Source organism: Tursiops truncatus, chromosome 8, assembly GCF_011762595.2.
Source record: "Tursiops truncatus isolate mTurTru1 chromosome 8, mTurTru1.mat.Y, whole genome shotgun sequence".
NCBI classification, from domain to species: domain Eukaryota; kingdom Metazoa; phylum Chordata; class Mammalia; order Artiodactyla; family Delphinidae; genus Tursiops; species Tursiops truncatus.
Window position 1 is genome coordinate 14,606,045 of NC_047041.1, and position 22,482 is coordinate 14,628,526.

A 22,482-nucleotide genomic window follows, 5' to 3' on the forward strand; every position below is an offset into this window, starting at 1 on the left:
AGCCGCTGATTCGGCGGCTCTGGCGCACTCAGGCCGAGGGGAGGGAGGGGCACGGAGTGCGGGGCGGGCCTGCGGCGGCAGAAGCCAGTGAGACGTTGCACCAGCCTGAGGCGCGCCGTGCGTTCTCCCGGGTAAGTTGTCTTTGGATCCCGGGACCCTGGCAGTGGCGGGCTGCACAGGCACCCCGGAAGGGAGGTGTGGAGAGTGAGCTGTGCTCGCACACAGGTTTCTTGGTGGCGGCAGCAGCAGCCTTAGCGTCTCTTGTCTGTCTTTGGGGTCCGCGCTTTTAGCTGCGGCTCGCGCCCGTCTCTGGAGCTCTTTTAAGCGGCGCTCTTAATCCCCTCTCCTCGCGCACCAGGAAACAAAGAGGGAAGAAAAAGTCTCTTGCCTCTTCGGCAGGTCCAGACTTTTCCCCGGAATCCCTCCCGGCTAGCCGTGGCGCACTAATCCCCTGCAGGTCGTGTTCACGCCGCCAACCCTAGTCCTCTCCCGGAGGAGCTCGACGGAAGCCCCAGCCTCAGCTCCCAGCCCCGCCCGCCCCGGCGGGGGACCAGACAAGCCTCTGGGGCTGATGAGTGCCGGTCGGCCCTGATCCTCTGTGCGGGAATCTCTCCGCTTTGCCCTCGGCAACCCTGTTGCTGTGCTCCACGGCTCCGAAGCTTTCCCCGCCTCCGCCACCCGTAGTCTCCGCCCGCGAAGGGGCCTCCTAGTGTGTGGAAACCTCTCCTCCTTCACAGCTCCCTCCCACTGGTACAGGTCCCGTCCCTATCCTTTTGTCTCTGTTTATTCTTTTGCCCTACCCAGCCAGGTACATGGGGAGTTTCTTGCCTTTTGGGAGGTCTGAGGTCTTCTGCCAGCGTTCAGTAGGTGTTCTGTAGTTGTTCCACTTGTAGATGTATTTCTGGTGTATCTGTGGGGAGGAAGGTGATCTCCGCGTCTTACTCTTCTGCCATCTTCCCGCTCAACTGTTTTTTCTTTTCTGAACTATAACTTGTGTTATTTTACTCCAAATACTTCTGCATGCATCTCTAAAAATTAAGGATATTTTTTCTTAAGTATAGTATTTATTTTTATTTATTTATTTATTTTTTGCGGTACGCGGGCCTCTCACAGTTGTGGCCTCTCCCATTGCGGAGCACAGGCTCCGGACGCGCAGGCTCAGCGGCCATGGCTCACGGGCCCAGCCGCTCCGCGGCATGTGGGATCTTCCCGGACTGGGGCACGAACCCGTGTCCCCTGCATCGGCAGGCGGACCCTCAATCACTGCGCCACCAGGGAAGCCCCAAGTATAGTATTATAATGAAATTCACAGTTCCTTGTTGTCATCCAATACCCAAATCGTATTCATATTTCCCCAGTTAGCCCTTAGCTCAAATGTCTTTTCCTGCTAATTGGTTCAACTCAGGATCCAGTCAAGGTCCACACCCTGTATTTGGTTGTTACCCTCTTAAGTCGATAGAATGTCCCACCTTCTGGTTTTGTCTGTTAGCTTCCAAATGGTGTCATTTAACTTATTCCTCTAATTCTTATATTTCCTATAAACTGGAAATTAGATGTAAACTTTTGGGTTAAGCATGTTTGATAAGTTGCCTTTAAGTGATGCAACATGAGGTGTACTTCATCTTCACGTCGGTAGGCACATAATATCTGGTTATTCCACTGTTAGTGCGTAGGTGATGACAGCCTGATCTCTTGATTTTAAAGTTAAGTTTTCCTCTTGAGATTAGCAAGGAATCCACGAGGGTGATACTTGGGCATTATGCAAATATCCTGTTCTCCATCAACCTTTCACTTAATGGTTTTAGCATCCATTGATCCTTGCTTGAGTGAATTATTTCGTTAGAAGATGCAAAAAATGATTTTCTATCATTCATCTGTATCAATTAGCTATATTTTTCTGTAAAGAAGAGCTTTCGCTCACCACCTTGAGCCATCTTGTTACCTGGAAGTAGATTTCTACGGCAAAGCAGGGTAATGCTTAATTTTTTCTCTTTAAATATCATTTCAGAATAAAGACTTGGTGTGATAGGTAACTCCTGTGGTGACAAAGGGATTGCATTGTTGTTGTTTTTTTTCATTTCTTTTTGTTTACAAGTTTTAACTTACTATACCTTCCTGTGAAAATTGAAGCTTTTATGACTATGTAGTGACTCTCTTTATCCTAAAAATAGTTTTTTCTTTTTGTCCTAAATCCCTATTTTTAAAAAATGCTATATAGCTTCCCCAGCTTAAATTTGGTTATGAGCTTATTTTCTATGTCTTTTTTCATCTTTTTGGTTTTAATGGTCTGTAACCTAACATTCTGGGTGTGTCTTTTATAAATAACATGTAGCTTGATTTTATATTTTTATCCATTTTGCCTATCTTTATGTATTAGTTGGTGACTTTAACATTTATTGTAATTATTGATATTTTTGTTTTTAGCATCCTATTTTGTATATTTTATTTGTTCCATTTTCTATGCTTCCCTTCCTTTTAGCTCTCCTCCTCTTTCTTTTGAGATTGTTTGATATTTTGATTATTTTTCCTTAATCTATTTCTTGTTTTGATTGTTTTGAAGTTAAAAACTTGATTTCCATTCTTTTGGTGGTTACTCTTTTGACCGCTTAGAATATGTATGGTCAAGCCACTCAAGATGGCTGTTCTCTTGCTCTCTGTACATCCCTTGCCCGACCAGTGCCTGCTTCACTTATACCCTGCTCACATGACTGACCTTCCTACATACTTGCCCCAGACCCCAGCTAGTAATTGTTCTTATCCAAAGGGGTGGTGAGGGTTGTACCCCTCGGGTGGTTTCCCTGGTAACTAATGCACCAATCTGACCTCAATTCCCCCTATAACTGGCGATTTCCCCTCCCCCCGGGGGCAAGGCCTGCTGCCATGTCCTGCCTGCCCTGTGCTGAACACAGTGGGGTGTTGCTCCAGAACTTTGCTTCAGACGTGTTAGCTCCCCCATCCATTAAACCGTTAATGTCTCTGTCACTGACTCTGGGCTCTTTATTTGGTCTTAAAACTGGGCAAGTACAGGCCTCGTAGGCCTGCAGGATGCAGCCCAACAGAATATAATACATATACTTTATGTATCATAACTTTAATCAATATTTAAAACCCCCTCTTGAGAAAAGTTAAGAACTTTAGAGTATTTTAACTCCAACTAGTCTCTCCTGACTTACACACTATTGTTATTCTGTATTTTGATTAGACTTAAAAAAATTAACCCACAAAATAGATGTTATTGTTATGTTGACAAAATTTGTTTAGATTTATCTACATTTGTACCAGTTGCATTCTTTACTATTCCTTCTTGCATCTCAGTTTTTCTTTTTAGCCTCATTTTCCCTCTCCCTAAAGTATATACTTTAAATGTTCCTTTAGAGAAGGAACATTGTTGGTAATAAACTCTCAGTTTTGTTTTCCTAAAAATACCTTTCTTTTTCTTGAAGGATAGTTTTGTAGTATTCACAATTCTTGGTTGACTGTTATCTCTTGGCACACTGAAGATACAAATCCACTGTCTTCTATCTTTTTTATGCTGTGGGGAAGTCTGCTGTTAGTCTGACTGTGGTACAATTGTGGTATTGTAAGGGGTCTGGGTTTTTTCTCTAGCTGCTTTCAAGTGTTTCTTTTCATCTTTGGTGTTATGAAGACTCACTATAATATGCCTAGGTGAAGATTTACTTTAATGTTTCCACCTTGGTTGTATGGGTATACACTATGGTGGCCTATGCTGTATCTGTGGATTCTTGCCTTTAACTAGTTCTGGGTATTCTCAGCTGTTAAGTTTTGGGATATTGTTTCCCTTTCATTCTTTCTGTTCTCTCTCTCTGGGGCTCTAACTGGATATTTTAGACCTTATCATTCTAGCCTCCATTATTCATAGCCTTGTTTTCATATTTTAAAGTCTTCCTATCTCTTTCTGCTAAAAACTGAAACTGAAAAATGAAATAAGCCAGGCACAAAAAGAGAAATACTATATGATTCCACTTATATGAGTAGTCAGATTTGTAGAGACGGAAAGTAGAATGGAGACAGCCAGAGGCTGGGGTATGGGAGAAATAGGGTTATTATTTAATAGGTACAGAGTGTCAGTTTGGCATTCATCTGGAGATGAATGGTGGGGACGGACGTACAACAATGTGAATGTGTGGTAGTTTATAGCATGAACTCTGGAGTCAGAATGCTCATGTTCAACTTACCAGTATGTAACCTCAGGCAAGGTCCTAAATCTCATTTTGCTTAGTTTTCTTATCCTTAAAATGGGGATAAGAACAGTACCTATCTCATAGGTTTGTGTGAGTATTAAGTGACTCCATACATGATGAGGCACTTAGAATCGTGTACCGTACATAGAAATACTCTATTAGTTCTTATTATAGATAATTCTAACACCTAAAGTCCTTGAGGTTCTATTTTCTGTTTTTGAAAACGGAAAACCATGGTGGTTTTTATTTTTTAAAATGTTGGCCAATCTTTGTGAGCTCACGTTTGGAGGATCTCTGTCTGGGAATCCCGAGGCTCTAAATGTGGGATGTTTTCATCCTTCATTAGATCTGCCACCTGGGATCACATTTACCCCATTCAATGGTCTCTGTTCCATGTGGGAATCCCAGGTGCAGCTTCCCTACCTGCAGTGAGTCTGGGTTTAGTTGTGATCTCAGCCTTAGTGTAGGTCTGTGTCCCAGGGCAACCGAAGATATTGGTTAGCCATTGCTCCCAGATATCCACCTTAGTTTCAGCTCACAATTCTGATGGTTTTGTTTTATTTTATTTTGATGTTTTTGGCCTTTGAGGATTTCAATTATTGATCTGGGCTCTCAGAAGAGCATCGGTTTCCATTCAGTAGAGTAGAAAGTTCTTTCCTGGCTTAGCAATGCCTTCTGGGACCTCAGCCTGGAAGCTGGCTTGTTCAGTGGGCTGTGTCTCTCCCACCTTGGGATGCTGGGAGCATCAGAGGCAGCTGAGCTGGGGCTGCTGACTTCCTGGGTGCCTGTGGGCTGTGGGGTCTCTTACAGGAATGGAGGTCCTTTGCTGTACCAAGATATGCTGAGGGTGTGGGCAGAGATGTGTGTCCAAGGGGGCTCTTGCTCTGTGCCTGACTTCTGGGGGATCCCCAGGTGGACAGGGTGGGGCGGGGGGAAGCAGTTTCCAGCACTGCAGGGGGGCAGCAGCAGCATCATGGATCAGACTAGAATAAAAGAGACCAACAAAGAAATCAGATGATTTGAAAATGGACAAAATGGTGGCATGCAAAATTAATCTCCTTTACTGAAGCTTCTTGCTTATCTCTCTACCCTCTAGAGGCCTTTCCACCCACCTTCTTGTCAGCATCAGTTCTCTGGAAAATGTCTGATAGTCTCCTTCTGCCAGAGAACAGAGAATGGTAAAGCTGGGTGTGTTCCATACCCTTTGTATTTAATGGGAATCTCTGATCTAAGGAATTTCATAATGGTGGCATCCCAGGTTGTCACTTGCTGGGAAAGAAGATGGTTGGGGATGTAAGGGGGTATCTCAGAGGCATTAAGCCACTAAGGATGGTCTAGTACCCTCAGAGGAGAGGAAGGGAGGGAGGGCACAAGAGGTAGAGCAAACGTGCTCACCTTCCGGACATTGTAGATCCAGTTGAGATAGGCTGTGGTCTTGGTGTACACTCCCGGGGTGCTCGGCTCCCCACAGCCATAGCCCCAGCTCACGATGCCCACTACTTGCCACCGGTCAGAGCGATACATCAGAGGCCCACCGCTGTCACCCTGTGGGAGGCAGGGGTTACTGGAGAGGGCAGGCAGGGCGGGGGTGGAGGGGTGGGCTTCTCCTTCCTCCCCTCTCTGCATTGGCCCATCTGTTTCCTGCTCTCCAGCGCGCTCTGCTGTTCCACCCTCACCCCTTGTGCTTGTTGTTCTTGCATCCTGCGATGCCCTTCCCTTTGGGGCAAAAGTGTTCTGTGGTCAAGTAAGTTGTGGGTGTGCTCTTAGCCCTCTCTCGGAGATCCACAGCTTGGGTTCTAAGGGGTTCTGTGGTAAGGGAGACTGATTATCTTTTTTTTTAAACCACTGTCGAGTTTTTTTTTAATTTATTTTTTAATTAATTAATTTTTGGCTGAGTTGGGTCTTCGTTACTGCGTGCGGGCTTTCTCTAGTTGCGGCGAGCGGGGGCTACTCTTCGTTGTGGTGTGTGGGCTTCTCATTGCGGAGCACGGGCTCTAGATGTGTGGGCTTCAGTAGTTGTGGCTCGCGGGCTCTAGAGTGCAGGCTCAGTAGTTGTGGCACATGGGCTTAGTTGCTCTGTGGCATGTGGGATCTTCCCGGACCAGGTCTCGAACCCGTGTCCCCTGCATTGGCAGGCAGATTCTTAACCACTGAGCCACCAGGGAAGCCCTGTGATTATCTTTGTTTAACCTGGTAGTTCCCAGATTTATTGGACCACTTCAGGACCTATTTTATGTCAACCACTGTTCTAGACAATTGGGGTTCAATCAACGAAAAGAAGATCCCTGCCCTAAGGGAACTTGGAATCCCGTGGAGAAACAGACAGAGAGAGAGATAGAGAGGAGAGAGAAAGAGAGACAGAGACAGAGAGAGAGAGGGTGAGGGGGAAACAAGCAAACAACAAAACAGACAAGGAAATGTCAGATAGTGAAAAGTGCACTTATTTGGGTGTCCTTCTTACCAGCTCTTATAGCCCCTGGGGCTTCTTCCCTCAGAATCCGATAACTCTATAACTGAACGGCCTGTTTATTCACCCCCCTGCCCACTGTGAGCTCCCTGAGGGAAGACAATGTCCCCAGAGTTCAGCATTTACCTGACATCAAGTCATCAAGAGAGTAAGAGATGCCTCTCGAGTGAAGGAGTTTAATGACTGAGAATGGGTGTGGGAGTAGGGTTTGGGGTTTGAATGAAAATGGTCCAGAAAATCCTCTGGGTGGGTATGTGAGAATATATTCAGGGATTGGCCAGTGGGATGGGCTGAGGGGATGGTGCACCAGGGCTCATCCAGCATAAGATGGGTTTTCTCTAATGTAGTTCAGCAGCTTGAGGACAGCTGTAGAGAAAACAGACCTGGGGTTCCTGCCCTCTAGGGGCTCATACTCTTTTAAATGATGGGAAGTAAGAGCGGGTGGGGAGGACTTCCCTGGTGGCACAGTGGTTAAGAATCCACCTGCTCATGCAGGGGACACGAGTTCGAGCCCTGGTCGTGGAAGATCCCGCATGCCGCAGAGCAACTAAGCCCGTGCACCACAACTACTGAGCCTTCGCTCTAGATCCCGCGAGCCACGACTACTGAGCCCACATGCCACAACTACTGAAGCCCGTGCGCCTAGAGCCCGTTCTCTGCAACAAGAGAAGCCACGACAATGAGAAGTTCGCGCACTGTCTCCGCAACTAGGGAAAGCCCGCGCACAGCAATGAAGACCCAACATAACCAAAAAAAAAAAAAAAAAAAAAAAAAGAGCGGTTGGGGAGTGTAGTATCATCTTTGCATGTGAAATATACATTTGGAATCTTTCTGCTTCTATCTATCTATCTGTCTATCTATCTATCCATCCATCTGTCTTTATATCTTTATCTGACTATAGTCCTTCCCTCCCTCTCCTCCTTCCTCCCTTCATCACATAGTGAGTGCCCACCATATGCAGACTTCATGGGGGGCATTCATCCTCTGAGCTTTTTCTTCAGGGCAGACATTCCCTATCTCTATAATTCCCTCGTGATCCTTGGAGACCCCACCTGGCAGGTGTCCACACCGCCCTCCAGGATGCCTGCACACAGCATCTTCTTGGTGACCTCCCCCTGGTACGCATCCTCTGCATTGCACCGAGTGCTGTCAATGAGCTGGACAGATGCCTGCAGCAGTATGTCAGATATCTTCCCTGCAGGTTGAAAACACACTCACATTCCCATTCTTGCCTTCAACCCCAGCCCAGGATATTCTCTGGGTTGCCTGGTACCTTGGTGCTTGGACCTCCAGGATAGGTTTTTCTAAAGGATGGTCCTCCTTCCCATCACTTTCAGGAGCTGCTCACTTAGTCCTGTGGTCCTGAGCCTGGGACTTACCTCCGTTCTCTGCTGTATAGCCCCATCCGATGATCCAGAGTGGGGTGGCTGGAGGGAGCTCCTCATCAGAGAAGGGCAGGCAGATGGGCCTGACTGTGTCTACCGGGAGCAAAGAGGAAGAGGGGACTCAAGGTTCAGGAGAGCCTGGCAGCTAAGCCCTCTGTAAATGTTGGCACCATGGTTTCTGTAACGTACATTTCATGGGATGTTAATAGAAGTGGCATGAGAAAAAGGTTCTGTGGTCAAAGAAGTTTAGAAAATGTGAGTTAAACAAATTTAAAAAACTTCTCATATCATTGATATACTAATGTGCTCCAGGAAGAGAGCTATAGTACAAAAATGTTTTCCAAACTTACATGAGAATGGAACCCTTTTTTACCCAAGGGACCAGTGTCCTGTGGAAGCTACCATTGGAAAGGCTGATCTAAATACTACCCAATGTAAACATGAGTCATCGAACAGAGATGGGCTGCCTTAACAGTAATGAGTCCCTGCCCCTGGAGGAGAGCAAATGGGCCCAGTGACCCCTTGGCAGGGAGATCGTACAGGCTCTTGCCATTGGTCGGGGTGGAGGATGGATTAGGTCATCTTTTAGGTCCCTCACAACTCCAAGATTGGATGAATCTGTGATGCTCACTTGAGGTGCTCCACGGGGAGAAAACAGACCTCAGAAGAATCTGGCAGGGGTGGGGTCAGGTGTCAGCTGATAGCTCGGGGAGGCCTCATGGCTTCCATGATGTTAGGCCGATACATTTGCAAGAAACAATAGGCAAACTGAGGTCTTGGGAAGAGATGTGCCCAAGGCCGCTTAGTGAATGAGCTAGTGGCAGAGTTGGAGTTCTGTGCCCAGGTGCCAGCTCTCACCGGAGAACGTGAGTGGGAGCTGCAGCTTCACGAGGGCCATGTCCCGCTCTTTGCGGGACGTGATGTTTGGCTCGATGATGAAGATCTTGGCCACAGGCAGGGATGGGAAGTTGCCCAGTTTGTCTGAGCCTGCCATCACCTTCCAGTTGGACACATCGAGATGCTTCCTGGGGACGGAGACAGTGCGGTTCAAGACTGAGCCAAGCATGAGGAGGCTTTGTCAGAGGCTGGGTCCCCAGGGCCCTGGGGAGTGGGGTGTTGGCTGCCCCTGCCTTGGGAGGTAATGATGGTGAGGGCAGGGGTGGTGGAGAAGGGGCAGTCTGAGGAATCACCTACCACAGGTCAAATTCTAAAGGGGAATTTGATCCTTTTCCCTGGTGAAACCTTCCCAACGAAACTTCTAACTGGAGGGCTGGGGAAGGGGCTGTTCCCAGTGCCTGAGCTCTGGGTCCTGACACTCTCTCCTCCCGTGCTTTTTACTGGCTCTGCTACTCACGTGGTACTTGCACTTGTCTTCCTCCCAACACCAGACACAGCTGAGTGTGCAGGAGTGATTTTCCAGGGAAAGGTTTATAGCTTTTGTCAGATTCTCCAAAAAGGTTAAAAATCACAGGCCTACACTGTGTGCTCCTCCAAGGCAGTGATGGAGTCTAATGCATGAGGGTACATAGTACCTAGTAGGTACTCATAGGTGTTGAATGAATGAATGAATGAAGGTGAAGAGGACCTGGAGCAGTCTTTCCCCAGAGGTATGGGCAGTCCTGTCTCTACTGGCCTGTAAGAGAATCTATCCTTTTTTTTTTTTTTTTAAGTTTCTGAATATAATGAAGGAGTGGCAGTGACTCTGGACCCGGAACCCCTTCCTGGAAGACTGGCAAAAAGGGAGAGAGTTCTCAGGACTCCAGGCAGATGAGAAGAGCTTTTGTGCAGTGAATGATATGGGGGTAGAGTGAGGACACTGGGTACCTGGTGGCTTCCCACCTGGAAGGGAAGAGGTCAGCCTCGGTGACCAGCTCTGCTCAGACCCCCAAGGCCTAACAAAGGACATCATGTCCAGTGTCTCACTGGGGTGGCCACACCCTGGTGTATGGTCTTTAGGGGAAGGGGGGTGGGGGAGGGCATCAGAAAACAAGTTGGGAGACAGGGGAGCCAGGCACTCAGGCCCCTCTGTGGCTCTGACCCCCGAGGCGCCCTCGTGTGGGCCTTACCGGAAGCAGTGGGCTGCCGTGAGGATCCAGTGCGGGTCCAGGATGCTCCCTCCACAGATGTGCTGTTTGTCATACTGGATGCTGACCTGCCAAGGCCAAGAATCCACAGAGGCCGTCTCCCCACCCACCACCCGAGGGACCTTCAGGCTCTTTCCGCAGGCTGGACTCAGTAGCAAGGAGGGAAAAAGCAGGAGTCAGACTCTTGCGAGTGGGGACTGCCTCCCCTCAGAGCCCCCGGTCTATCCTGAGCAGGGCCCTTAGGACTGGGACCGGGGGCTGGGTCGGGGTGGGAGGACCACACCAATTTTGAATTATTCACAGGGAGACATTGAGTGTCCCAGACCACAGGCTTTCCCCCCATCTCCCTCCTTTTTTTTTGTTTATTCAGCTTTGTTTGAGTTTAGGAGTTGATATTGTGAACATGGGCGTGTCCATTGTGCCAGCGTTCGTGACCTTCAAACCAAACAGGGACGCAGAATTATGAAAGTCCTGCCCAAAAGGGTGTCCCCAGCTCCTCCCACTGAGTAACAGTAAACAGACGCCCACAGGCTGCTTTGGGATTGGAGAGTGGGAAGAAAGTTCCAGAAATGGATCTTCCCATCCTGAACTCACCTTTCTCCAAGTCCCTTCCCCCTGCTGAGAGAGTCTCCCAATTTGACATCCTGTTCCCTCTTTCACATCCCACTCTCCTGGCTCTCACATCTGACTCGCAAACTCTTAAAAAAAACCTCCAGTTCCACCTCCCCGTCCTGTTCTCAGCCTCTCCAATCCTTCTGGCAGTCGCTGCCACAGTGGTGGTTCTAAGGGGGAAAGGCTACCACCCTTTTTGGGCCTATGCCTGGCAGGGGCTTTTCAAATACCATCTAATTCCAAACACTGTTTTCTACATGTCACCTCGCTCCCCCACTCAGAGCCCCTCAGCATCCCCCTTTGTCTGTAGGGAAGAGTTTAACTTCCCCTTCTGGCAGCCTTCTGCTGTCCTTATATAAAGTTTCTGTCTAGCCAAATCGATCTGCTGCTAGCTCCCTAAAAAGTCTTTCTGTTTTTGCTCCAGGAGGGGCCTGTCCCTGAGATGCTGTCTCCTCTCCTGTTTATCTAGATCACCGATCATTCAGCAAATATGAATTGTGTGCCTACAGTGTCTCAAGGATGCTGGGAAGAGAGTGGTGGACAAGACAGAGAGATGGACATGGCCCCTCCCTTCCTGGAGCCTACAGTTCATTCTGTGATGTTTAGCCTGGGCACCTCCTCCAGGTCACGTAATCCCTGGGGATTTTCCTCTCTTGGCATTTCCACAGCCTGCCTGGGTGTTGGCCAGCTTTTCTTGTTGACGTGGTTCGGTTTTGTCTTCTCGATGAGATAGAAGGCTCCTCGAGGGAGGGTCTGTGGCTTAAGCCTCTTTGTGACTCCAGGGTTGTTCAGCTTAGCACGTCGAGTGATGTGAACCTTCATTCATTTATTCATTGACCAGCCCCCATGGGTCAGCCCTCACTCACTAGGTATCGTGGGGGTCACATGATAATGGCTAAGAGTCTTAGCATCCCACAAGGAAGCATATACACTGTTAAACTGCAAAGGCAGCGAGGATGACCTTTCTCCTCTCAGGCGGCCCAGTTTCTGGCCGTCCTGCCAGGCTCTGCTCGGTCCTCCCACGAGGCTGGTGAGATGAGCAGGGCTACAGTGCTTGTTTTGCCTTCTGATCTCCTCTCAGAGCTAGGGGGTCTCCCGGGATCCTCTTGGGTAGTCGGACTGAAGGGCTTCTTGGGAAGATGAACTTCAGAGAGGTCAGGTGAATTACTCAAGGTCACACTGGAAGCCAGTGGACCTGGTGCCCAGGTCTCCTGACCCTCCCCCCGCCCCACCCCAGGTGCAGCTCTCTCTGAAGCATGTCAGCTGGGACCACTGCTCAGCTTGGTACTTCCTGCACGTGGCCTTGCACCTCTCTCTTTGCTCAGCCATTAGCTCCTGAGGACAGAGACCTGGCAGTGCTGATACACTGTAACATTCGACGAATCTTTGCTAAATGGGATGTGGGTAATCAGATCTTGGACAGATGAGCTGATTGTGACAAAGGAGGTTATGTGGGCCCTGGCCAGGGGTGGGAGGGGGTGGAAGCCCAGTCCTGCCCTTTCCGGTTTTCCTACTCTCTCTCTACTGGGTCTCTGCCCAGGTTGCGGGACTGTGTGTGGACAGTAAGAGGGAGTTCTTACTGTCAACCTCTTGCAGGAGCGTTACCTACAAGCCCAGGGCCAAGGGAGTAAGGTTGGGACAAAACAGAGTGACACCTGGAGTCTGAGGGATTTAAGAATGAGGATGAAGTTCTTCTTCCCTGCTTATTGCTGGCCCAGGACCCAAACCCTCAGAGATGGGGCGTACTCACCAATGCACTGCAGGGAAACCAGGGAGCCTGAGAGACAGGGGCTGGAAGGGAGACACAGGCGTCCTGTGATTTCTGCTTGTCCCTTGGCTGGGAGGCAGGGACTCAGGTCTCCCAGCACTATTGATTAAAGTCCCCCCCCAGGAGCCAGGAAGTATGGAGCCTGAATGGTGGGGCTGTATAGACACCATGCTTGCACCCAGTTCAGTGTGATTTAATGCAATTGGATTCTCCAGCACTACTGATAAGCATCTACTATGTGCTGGGCCCTGCCCGAGTCACAGCCCACCCCGGGCTCTTGGCAGCCTGAGATGGAAGAGAGCAGAGGCTGGGGCAGTGTCTGCTGTACTGCGGGCTCTCCAAACAGAAGAGGAATGGGATTTCGATGAAATTCCAGGCAAATGATCATTCTGCTCCTATTCCTATCCTTTTCAAGATTTACTCTTTGATGAATAAGCAGCCCTCAGCAACATCCCTGAATGCTAAGAAGCCAGCATCCTCTCTGAGTCACTCTGCTGCAGGGTGACAGTTTTCCTGTAGAAGATGCCCGGCTCTGACTCGGGGTGGTAGATTGACAGAGGCCAAGCAGCTTCTCCTCTGGAGAGCTGGAAATGTGGGGAGGGCTTACTCTGGCCTGGATGAGAGGCAGGAAGGACAAAGTGGCCTTTGGAACCTTGCCTCTTGGGCTTAATAGGGAACATAAGGCCATAGGAAACAAATTTGGTTTTCTTATTTGACTGATGAAAGGCCACCAGCTTGTGGACAGCACACTTTGTCCAGCTGCCCCTTGTATTAAAACAAAGAGTCAAAACAGAAAACCTCTCAGAAATGTGATGCTCTAGCTTCTGGTATCTGACAGTCTGCCTGGCCAGGAGTTCTTTCTGTTGTCTGGCTTAAGTTTCCTTGGTGAGTCTGTTCAGGGTGGGCTGGCTGCAGCCCCGATGGCATCGTCCACGTGTGAGCCTTTATGGGCCAGAGGTGTCTTCTCACTTACCCGCTTGAGTTTCGCACCTGAAGCTCTTGCATGTTCTCTGTGATTTTGACAACATTCAGGTCTTGGGCTGGGCCAATCTCCACGGCTCTGAAGATGGGTTTGCTGCTTATGTTGGGAGAGAAAGAGAGGGAGGGAGAGATGTGAGCTGGGGCAGGAGTTTAGACCAAGAGGGTAGAAGTAGTCCCCACTCCCAGGAGAGGGGGCCGCAGAGAATTCTGGGTACGGCGTGGCAGGGGAGCGGAGGTGGCCTTGGTCAGTGAGGGTGGTGACTGCTTTGCTAGATGACAAGGGATGGTCCCTTGGCATCCCAGAATTCAGCCCTGGGCACAGTGCTGGTGTGGACTTGCTTTCTCAGGCAGGGAAGCCTGGTCCCGAACCCAGAGCCCTGGAGAAATGTTACGGATGTCCTTTTATAACTCCCAGCTCTGTCCCTATTCCAGATGTCCCAGCGGTTTCTTCTGGTTCACAGCGAGGGGAACAAGGAGGCAAAGGAACCAGGTTAGCTCTCCCCTCACCTTGGAGCGAACTGAATGTGGATATATTGCTCTCCAAACAAGGCATCTGGTCTAAATTTGGTAGTGGGGTACATTTATGGTCCCTTTGGAGGTAGGACAGGCCAAGATCAGGCTTGACATGCATCTAGACAAACATTTCTCTCATTTGGACCACTCTCCCTCTTCCTCTCCTCTAGTCCATGCTTGTCTTTATCAAACCTTGGGTGTAAGTCTTCCCTCCTCCAGGAAGGGTTCCCTGATTAATCCCATCTTTCTGATGGTACCTGTACTGGATCTGCCTCTTTCCCATCTCCTATCCTTCCCCATCCAGCCATGCTATGCAGAGCTGGTAGAAAGCTGGTGTGCAGGCTCGGGTCACCCTGACGCACCGGCTGACTGGCACATTTTCACATTCCCAGCCAGGAAGCTGGCACTACCTGGATGACCCAGGCATGGCACCTGGAAGACTGAAGTCTAGCAGTGTGGGGTTTTGTGCTGAGAGCCCTCAGGACTGAGGTTCCTGTCCTGGCTCTGACACTCGCTTGCTGTGTACCCTTGGTAGGTCACATTCCCTCTCTGGGTCTCTCCAAGCCTCAGTTTTCCTCTCTGTAAAATGATGGGTGGACCAGATGATCTCTAGAGTCCTTCCCACGTTGAGCCATCTAGGGTTTTGTGGTCCTGGGACAAAAAGGGCCTCCTAGCCAGGGAAATCTGAGACCCAGAAGGAGGAATCATGGTGGAAATGGACATTCCCGGGAGAGGTAGCCTCTGTTCACCAGTTACATCCCGATGAATAATTCTGACCAGCTTTGATCTTGTAGAGCTCAAGATAGAGATGGCATGGTGCCTTAAAGAGCTCCAGAAGGACAGAAGTTGCAGGAGCCTTTTACCTTAAGAGCCCCTGGAGACACCCTGGTTTCGTAATCAAGCTGCAGCCTGCTATGCTGGTACAGCTGACGCTGCAGTTGGCTGGACTGCGGTAGGGAGGAGGGGGGGCTGCAGCCAGAAGGCTGGGCTGGGGTGGCTGCTGGGGGAGGGGAGACAGCAGGGACAGGACGTGCCTTCCCAGCTCTCCTTGAAAACGAAGGTGGTAGGGTATCCTCTTCAGCGGGTACTGGATGTTGCACCCCATGGAGGGCAGAGAGCAAGAGAAGCCTGATAACCAGACAGCAGAAGGGGCAAAGAGGTCTGATGGATCAGTAATGGCTGCCCGCAGCACTTATTGAAAAAGGGCCTGAGGCTGCTCTAGGGATTGATGGAAGCGGGTTCTGTGATTGACTGATAGATGAGGTCTGCTTAAGATTTATCATTTCTACCTAGTCTCTGCGTCCAGTTTCTCAGGATCCTGAAGTTGGGGGCTTGCCAGGAAGAGATTATCCCCTGTGCAACTGAATTCGTGGGTTCTTTTCTATCCTCTCCAGTTAGGCTCTGAGTGATCAACTGTTTCCCCTCCCCTCCCTTTATAAATGAAACCTCCAGAGAAGAGAGAATTACCCAACCGAGAAACAGAGATGCTTCTGTTGCCCAGGAATTAGGGGGTCTTGGGCATAAATGCCAGCCCTCTCGCTCCCAGCTACTAGCCAAGCAAGTTACTTACCTTCTTTGAACCTACTTCTAAAATAGATAGAATAATAACTACCTTTCTGGTTTTTGCCAAGATCAAATGAATATAAATACGTAATGCTAATTACCCTTCTTATAATTATATCCTTTTTCATACACTGAAGATTTAAAACTGCTTTTGAAATTTGCTGAGAAAACTGAGATTGCTGATGAAGAGGCCCAGTGAAATCAGGTTCATTTAAACTAAATTTTAACCAATGGGACTTTGAATAAGTAAATAAGACTTTTGTATTCTGGGGCAGGGACAGCGACTTACCAAGCGAAGAAGGAGTGAGGATTGAGGAGGAAAGGAAAGGAAAGAATTGCAAAGGAGCTTGAACCGTGTGGGGGTGGGGGGGTGGCAGTGGGGGTGGGGGAGGGGTGGGGCAGATATCCTCTCTCTGGTGCCTCTTAACCATCCTATGAGGTTGGTATTGCTTCCTCCAGTAACTCTTGAACATGTTGAGGCTTAGAAGATTTAACTTCATGCTGCTCATAAGGGAAAGTGCTTCAAAAGCGGCTCTGACTCCAATACCTATATTTTTAAGGAAAGAGGGAGGAAAGAGGAAGGAAGGAGAGGAAAAGGGAAAGAGGAAGGAAGAAAGAAAGGGAGAGAGGTCATGGGGTGAGGTGACAGCCTCCAGAGCCTTGGGCTAGGTACCTGTCATAGCCCATCTGCCCACAGGCTGTCTTGGCCAGAGCTTCTGTGAAGTTGTCGAAACAGGCGGAGGCCCAGTTCTTTGTGGCCAGGTTCAGCACCTGCAGGGTGGATCGGTCCCTGGAGAGGCGGACTGGAAGGGGAGGAACCCGGGTCAGCGCAGGGCAGGGACCCATTTGGCCTATCTCCCAGAGAATTCATCATGTGACCAGCCCAAACCGGTAGCCCAAACCCTACCAGGAACTGGGGAGCATCACAGAACACCAACCCTTTCAACCTCAAGGGAAGTTCCTCCATTTGGCTTTGCCAGATTGAGTCTCATTCTGACGGTAGCTAGGGCGACCAGATGTCCTGGGGACAATCTGCATTTTGACCTTTGCCCTGGCATAATTATTAATAGCTCTTTATATGTATAAGTTTTGATGATGTATTACATGGCTTCCCTACCCATAGTTCACACAGCTTGCCTAGCCTGGGAAAACTTCTCAAAGAGGAATGTCGCTCTTTTACCGTGTAAGGTCAGAGAGAGGGGAGTGCTATTGGCAGTAGGGTGGCAGGGCCCATAGGCATTTGACTTCTGATAAAAAAGAGCAAATACACATAAAAAAGAGCATATACACAGGAAGTTACTCAGCCTTGCCCCACAAAAGCCCCCATCACCCGTGTCCTGGGCTGTCTTTTCTTTTCAGAGCCCAAGTGATAGGTGGATCAAGTTGGGCTAGAACAGTCCAAGAAATAACATGGGTTTTCCTGTTTGAAACATCTCAGTATTCTTTGAAGGACCTAGCTCAGTCTTGTTCCATAATGTGTTACGATAAACACTTATCTAATGAATAGAGGGATCAATAGCTGGCTAACGGCCTTAATGGTCTCTTTCTAGTCCCCTTGAAATAACAGATTTCAGAGAAAGGAGGGAACTCCCTGAGGTCATTCCATTCAGCACCCAGGAGCAGCAGGAATGGGGCAGGCTCAGTTACAATTTCCTGTCCCCTCTGGCCCACATTTGTTCATCAAAATTTACTGAGTGTTTGCATGTTAAGTATTGGGGACCTAGTAGACAAGACATGATCCTGTTTTTAAGAACCTTACAACGGGGAAGGAAAGTGACTAGTCAGGTGGCAGATGCTGTGCAGTGGACCAAGGGGACCTGAGTCGACTTCCTGCCCTTCCCACTCCCCTGGCCCCACAGCCCCTGGACTCACCTGTCACTGGAGGCCCATCGGGGAATTCCTTGACACAGTGCTGCTCATCCTCCCCTGAGGCACAGTCCTGCTGGCCATCACACACCTGCTCCCTCGGGATGAAGTGGAGGGGCTGCCCACAGAGGAAGTAATTGTCCAGAAGCACCTTGACTGGAAGACAAGGGCAGGGAGGGGCAAAGAGGGCTGACGGTCAAGCAGGCAGCCCAGGGGCAGGAGAGATTGTTTCCCTGAAAACATGCTGGGCCTGGAGACAGGCAGATGTGGGTTCCAGGCCCAGTTCTGTCACTTAGGAGCTGGTGTTCTTGGTCCTGAGCCTCAGTTTCCTCATCTGTAAAACGGAGATAATAACATCTGTCCCGTCCCTAAAGATGGCTGAGGAGTCAATCAAGATCATGTATGGGGAGCAATTTAGAAACAGTCCCCACTAGCCTCCCAACCCCAAGTGCTGGCACAGTGCCTCTGCGGAGGGAGAAGACAGCGTTGGGCCTGGAGTCTGAAGACCTGAGTTCTGGCTCTGCCACCTACTGTGTGAATTTAGACCAATCGCTTCCCCTTTCTGGGCCTCACAGGGTTGCAGAGAATGTTTGATGAGCTGGTGGTTGTGAAAGTGTCTCATCACTATCAAGTGCAGTTCTAGGATTTGGTGTTTTTATCTGGGGTTGAAAGACCCATTAGGAGGTTGGTGTTTTGCTTTGGTTTTGTCTTCTGCCTCCTACCTTCAAAATTCTGTTGCTCCTTTGCTGTCTTAGATGATGGGAAGGAGTCTAGTGTTTTTAAGTCCTCAGAAAATGCAATATAGTTTTGGAAGTTTTAGCCATGGCAATAAGAGAAGAAAAAGAAATAAAAGGAATCCAAATCGGAAAAGAAGAAGTGAAACTGTCACTGTTTGCAGATGACATGATACTATACATAGAGAATCCTAAAGATGCTACCAGAACCTACTAGAGCTAATCAATGAATTTGGTAAAGTAGCAGGATACAAAATTAATGCACAGAAATCTCTTGCATTCCTATACACTAATGATGAAAAATCTGAAAGTGAAATCAAGAAAACACTCCCATTTACCATTGCAACAAAAAGAATAAAATATATAGGAATAAACCTACCTAAGGAGACAAAAGACCTGTATGCAGAAAATTATAAGACACTGATAAAAGAAATTGAAGACGATACAGACAGATGGAGAGATATACCATGTTCTTGGATTGGAAGATTGAACATTGTGAAAACGACTATACTACCCAAAGCAATCTACAGATTCAATGCAATCCCTATCAAACTACCAAGGGCATTTTTCACAGAACTAGAACAAAAAATTTTACAATTTGTATGGAAACACAAAAGACCCCGAATAGCAAAAACAATCTTGAGAAAGAAAAATGGAGCTGGAGGAATCAGGCTCCCTGACTTCAGACTATACTACAAAGCTACAGTAATCAAGACAGTATGTTATTGGCACAGAAACAGAAATATAGATCAATGGAACAGGATAGAAAGCCCAGAGATAAACCCACGCACATATGGTCACCTTATCTTTGATAAAGGAGGCAAGAATATACAATGGAGAAAAGATACCCTCTTCAATAAGCGGTGCTGGGAAAACTGGACAGCTACATGATAAAGAATGAAATTAGAACACTTCCTAACACCGTACACAAAAATAAACTCAAAATGGATTAAAGACCTAAATGTAAGGCCAGACACTATCAAACTCTCAGAGGAAAACATAGGCAGAACACTCTATGACATAAATCACAGCAAGATCCTTTTTGACCCACCTCCCAGAGAAATGGAAATAAAAATGAAAATAAACAAATGGGACCTAATGAAACTTAAAAGCTTTTGCACAGCAAAGGAACCCATAAACAGATGAAAAGACAACCCTCAGAATGGGGGAAGATATTTGCAAATGAAGCAACTGGCAAAGGATTAATCTCCAAAATATACAGGCAGCTCATGCAGCTCAATAACAAAAAACAAACAACCCAATCCAAAAATGGGCAGAAGACCTAAATAGACATTTCTCCAAAGAAGATATACAGATTGCCAACAAACACATGAAAGGATGCTCAACATCACTAATCATTAGAGAAATGCAAATCAAAACCACAATGAGGTATCACCTCACACAGGTCACAATGGCCATCATCAAAACATCTACAAACAACAAATGCTGGAGAGGGTGTGGAGAAAAGGGAACCCTCTTGCACTGTTGATGGGAATGTAAATTGATACAGCTACTATGGAGAACAGTATGGAGGTTCCTTGAAAAACTAAAAATAGAACTACCATATGGCCCAGCAATCCCACTACTGGGCATATACTCTGAGAAAACCATAATTCAAAAAGAGACATGTACCACAATATTCATTGCAGTGCTATTTACAATAGCCAGGACATGGAAGCAACCTAAGTGTCCATCGACAGATGAATGGATAAAGAAGATGTGGCACATATATACAATGGAATATTACTCAGCCATAAAAAGAAGCGAAATTGAGTTATTTGTAGTGAGGTGGGTGGACCTAGAGTCTGTCATACAGAGTGAAGTAAGTCAGAAAGAGAAAAACAAATACCGTATGCTAACACATATATATGGAATCTAAAAAAAATGATTCTGATGAACCTAGGAGCAGGACAGGAATAAAGATGCAGACATAGAGAATGGATTTGAGGGCACAGGTAGGAAGGGTAAGCCGGGAGGAAGTGCGAGAGTAGCATTGACATATATATACTACCAAGTGTAAAACAGATAGCTAGTGGGAAGCAGCCACATAGCACAGGGAGATCAGCTCGGTGCTTTGTGACCACCTAGAGGGGTGGGATAGGGAGGGTGGGAGGGAGACACAAGAGGGAGGGGATATGGGGATGTATGTATATGGATAGCTGATTCACTTTGTAATACAGCAGAGACTAACACAACATTGTAAAACAATTATACTCCAATAAAGTTGTTAAGAAAAAAAAGCCAAGAAAATATTGTAAAAAAAAAAAAATCCTCCGGGAACAGATAGTTCCATACTTTCCAAACTGTCCTGGCTCCTCCTGCCTGACTGAACTCTTCCTTGGCCTGAAGCTCCCCTCTGCAGCCCAGCATCACCCCTGGCCGACCCTAGGAGTGGTGGTCACAAGTCTGATGATGGCCCTGCTTATCACTGCTCAGTGCTTTCCTTGCACTGTCACCTGGAATCCTGACAACGACTTTAGGAGGCAGGTGCCATTATGAACTCCCGTTACAAATAAGGAAATGGAGGTTTAGAGAGTTAGGGTTTATTTCGCAAGGCCACGTAGCAGTCAGGTGTTAGAGCCAGGATTTTGATCAGTGTTTGTCTAGTTCTAAAGCTCTTTGCTGCCTCTCCACACCTTCCCTGAAGGAGCTCAAAATGTGATCTTATGGCCCCGATGCTCCCGGTTTGGGAAGCAAGGGAGAAGGAGCAGGTCAGTCAGGTATTTCGTGGACTTTCAGAGTTTGGTTCATGGTCAGGAGCCTGGGTGAGGAGGGGTCCCTCCTGTCTCCTGGGGTGAAGCCAGGACACAGCGTCACCAGTTGAGCCCGCAGAAGCCAAAAGGTTGAGGGAGCCCAGCCCAGGATGGAAGTTCACGTTACCTCCTCGGGTTGCAGAACCTGGGGGTCTCGGGTTGGAAGCTGCAAAGGGCCTTCTGGGACAGGGAGAGCCCGACTACATTATGTACTTGTACCTGCCTTGGATCACCCTGAACCTGGCCCTGTCTTCTCTCTCCACTATGGCAGGGTACGTGCTCAGAGTAGGCAGGCTCATCTTAATATTAGTCTGAGCCTAACTGGCCTAGGACGGTAAATCTGCTGATGGCCGCTGCACACCCACCACCGCTTTGGGCCGGCCAAGGTCAAGACGAATGATCTGGAGCTATGTGCATCTCACATCCTGATAGGGCACTCAGGGATCTGGGTGGTGTTTGTGTTGTGTATCTACATTTCCACCGCCACGAAGTAGAAATGGACCTGCCCAGTCAGGGCCTGGGGACCTGTCCTAGCCCTGTCCTCGACTGCCACACTGCCTCAGTGCCCAAGTGGAGAATGAGGCGTTGGACCGGATGATCTCTGAGCGTCCTCCAACGAGTTGAAGGCTGCTGCAGGCTCCTGGAAGGCCGTCCTGGCCTGGTGAGCAAACACATGGCCTCGGTCACATCTCTACACACTACGTGATAACCTACACTTTTGCACAACTTGGTTTTTATCCAGGTACTTTACACACGTGACCTCATTGGTCCTCTGATATCCCTCTGAGGGAGGCAGGATGTTTTACAGGTGAGGAGACTGAGGTTAAGAGAGGTTGAGGGACTTACTCAAGGTCACATAGCAGCAAGAAGGGGCAGCGCTGGGATCCCCAACCCAGGTGTCCTGATTCCTAGTCTGGTCCCCTCAGCCCTGCTTCCTGCGTGAAAGCTGCGGTCAGTAGCCTGCTGTGACTATGGGAGTGGGTGAAGATGGGGACTCAGTCACAGGATGTGCGGACAGAAAGGGAGGGACTGTGGGAGTCTGGGCTCGCTCAGTTTACTCTTCCTTGCCCCAGAGTGGCCTGCCTGGGATAACAGTGGGTCTCAGGTTCCTGGCGTGGTGAAGCCAGAGCTCAAGGCGGGGAGAGGGGCTGTCTGCCTGGGCATCTTCCCCAATGCGTCCTCCCTGTCTCCCTCCCCATAAGCAGGCATGCTGCCTGCTCCTCCCAGCAGGGCTGCGGATCCACCCTGCTCTCTGTCTGCAGACTTAGGGAGGAGCAGGCAGGGGGCCTGGCTGCTGTGCCGTTGCCTGAGTGGGTTCGTACCTGGTGCAAACTGTGCTTTCCCCACAGAAGAAATCATCTGGGATAGAATCCATCTGGGTAGATGGGGGCTGAGTTCATCTCCCTCTCACTCTGAGAGGAAGGCTCCCTTCAGAGCAGGGGTGGATACAAAGCTCTATGCAGATTACCTGGCCTTGACTCTGCTGACGTGGGGAGCGCTCTGAGGTGAGGGCAGGGGAGGGGTGGGTGGGAGCTGCCACTTGCTGTAGGGGTG

At 48.7% G+C, this 22,482-nt stretch overlaps 1 protein-coding gene and 1 long non-coding RNA gene across 5 annotated transcripts in view; one reads left to right on the plus strand and one right to left on the minus strand.

The window, feature by feature from the left end:
* Positions 1-36: 36 nt before the first annotated feature.
* Positions 37-22,370, plus strand: LOC141279310 (uncharacterized). Its single transcript, XR_012333306.1, has 4 exons — positions 37-131; positions 13,932-13,989; positions 15,713-15,780; positions 22,278-22,370. It is a non-coding gene; the product is annotated as an uncharacterized lncRNA (long non-coding RNA).
* TMPRSS4 (transmembrane serine protease 4) overlaps positions 4,750-22,482 on the minus strand; it is a 37,427-nt gene continuing 19,694 nt past the window's right edge. For 2 of the 4 annotated variants that reach the window (XM_033862011.2, XM_033862007.2), the window contains 11 exons: positions 17,448-17,597; positions 16,249-16,378; positions 13,492-13,593; positions 12,501-12,541; positions 10,121-10,280; positions 8,913-9,079; positions 8,049-8,147; positions 7,722-7,864; positions 5,598-5,747; positions 5,315-5,360; positions 4,750-5,185 (listed from right to left, as the gene is read on the minus strand). In XM_033862011.2, the coding sequence (XP_033717902.1) occupies positions 5,328-5,360; positions 5,598-5,747; positions 7,722-7,864; positions 8,049-8,147; positions 8,913-9,079; positions 10,121-10,280; positions 12,501-12,541; positions 13,492-13,593; positions 16,249-16,378; positions 17,448-17,597 (1,175 nt within the window). In that variant the 3' untranslated portion in view covers positions 4,750-5,185; positions 5,315-5,327. Of the gene's footprint in view, positions 5,186-5,314; positions 5,361-5,597; positions 5,748-7,721; positions 7,865-8,048; positions 8,148-8,912; positions 9,080-10,120; positions 10,281-12,500; positions 12,542-13,491; positions 13,597-16,248; positions 16,379-17,447; positions 17,598-22,482 lie in introns of all 4 variants that reach the window. The other 2 variants (XM_033862010.2, XM_033862006.2) reach the window with 1 other exon arrangement.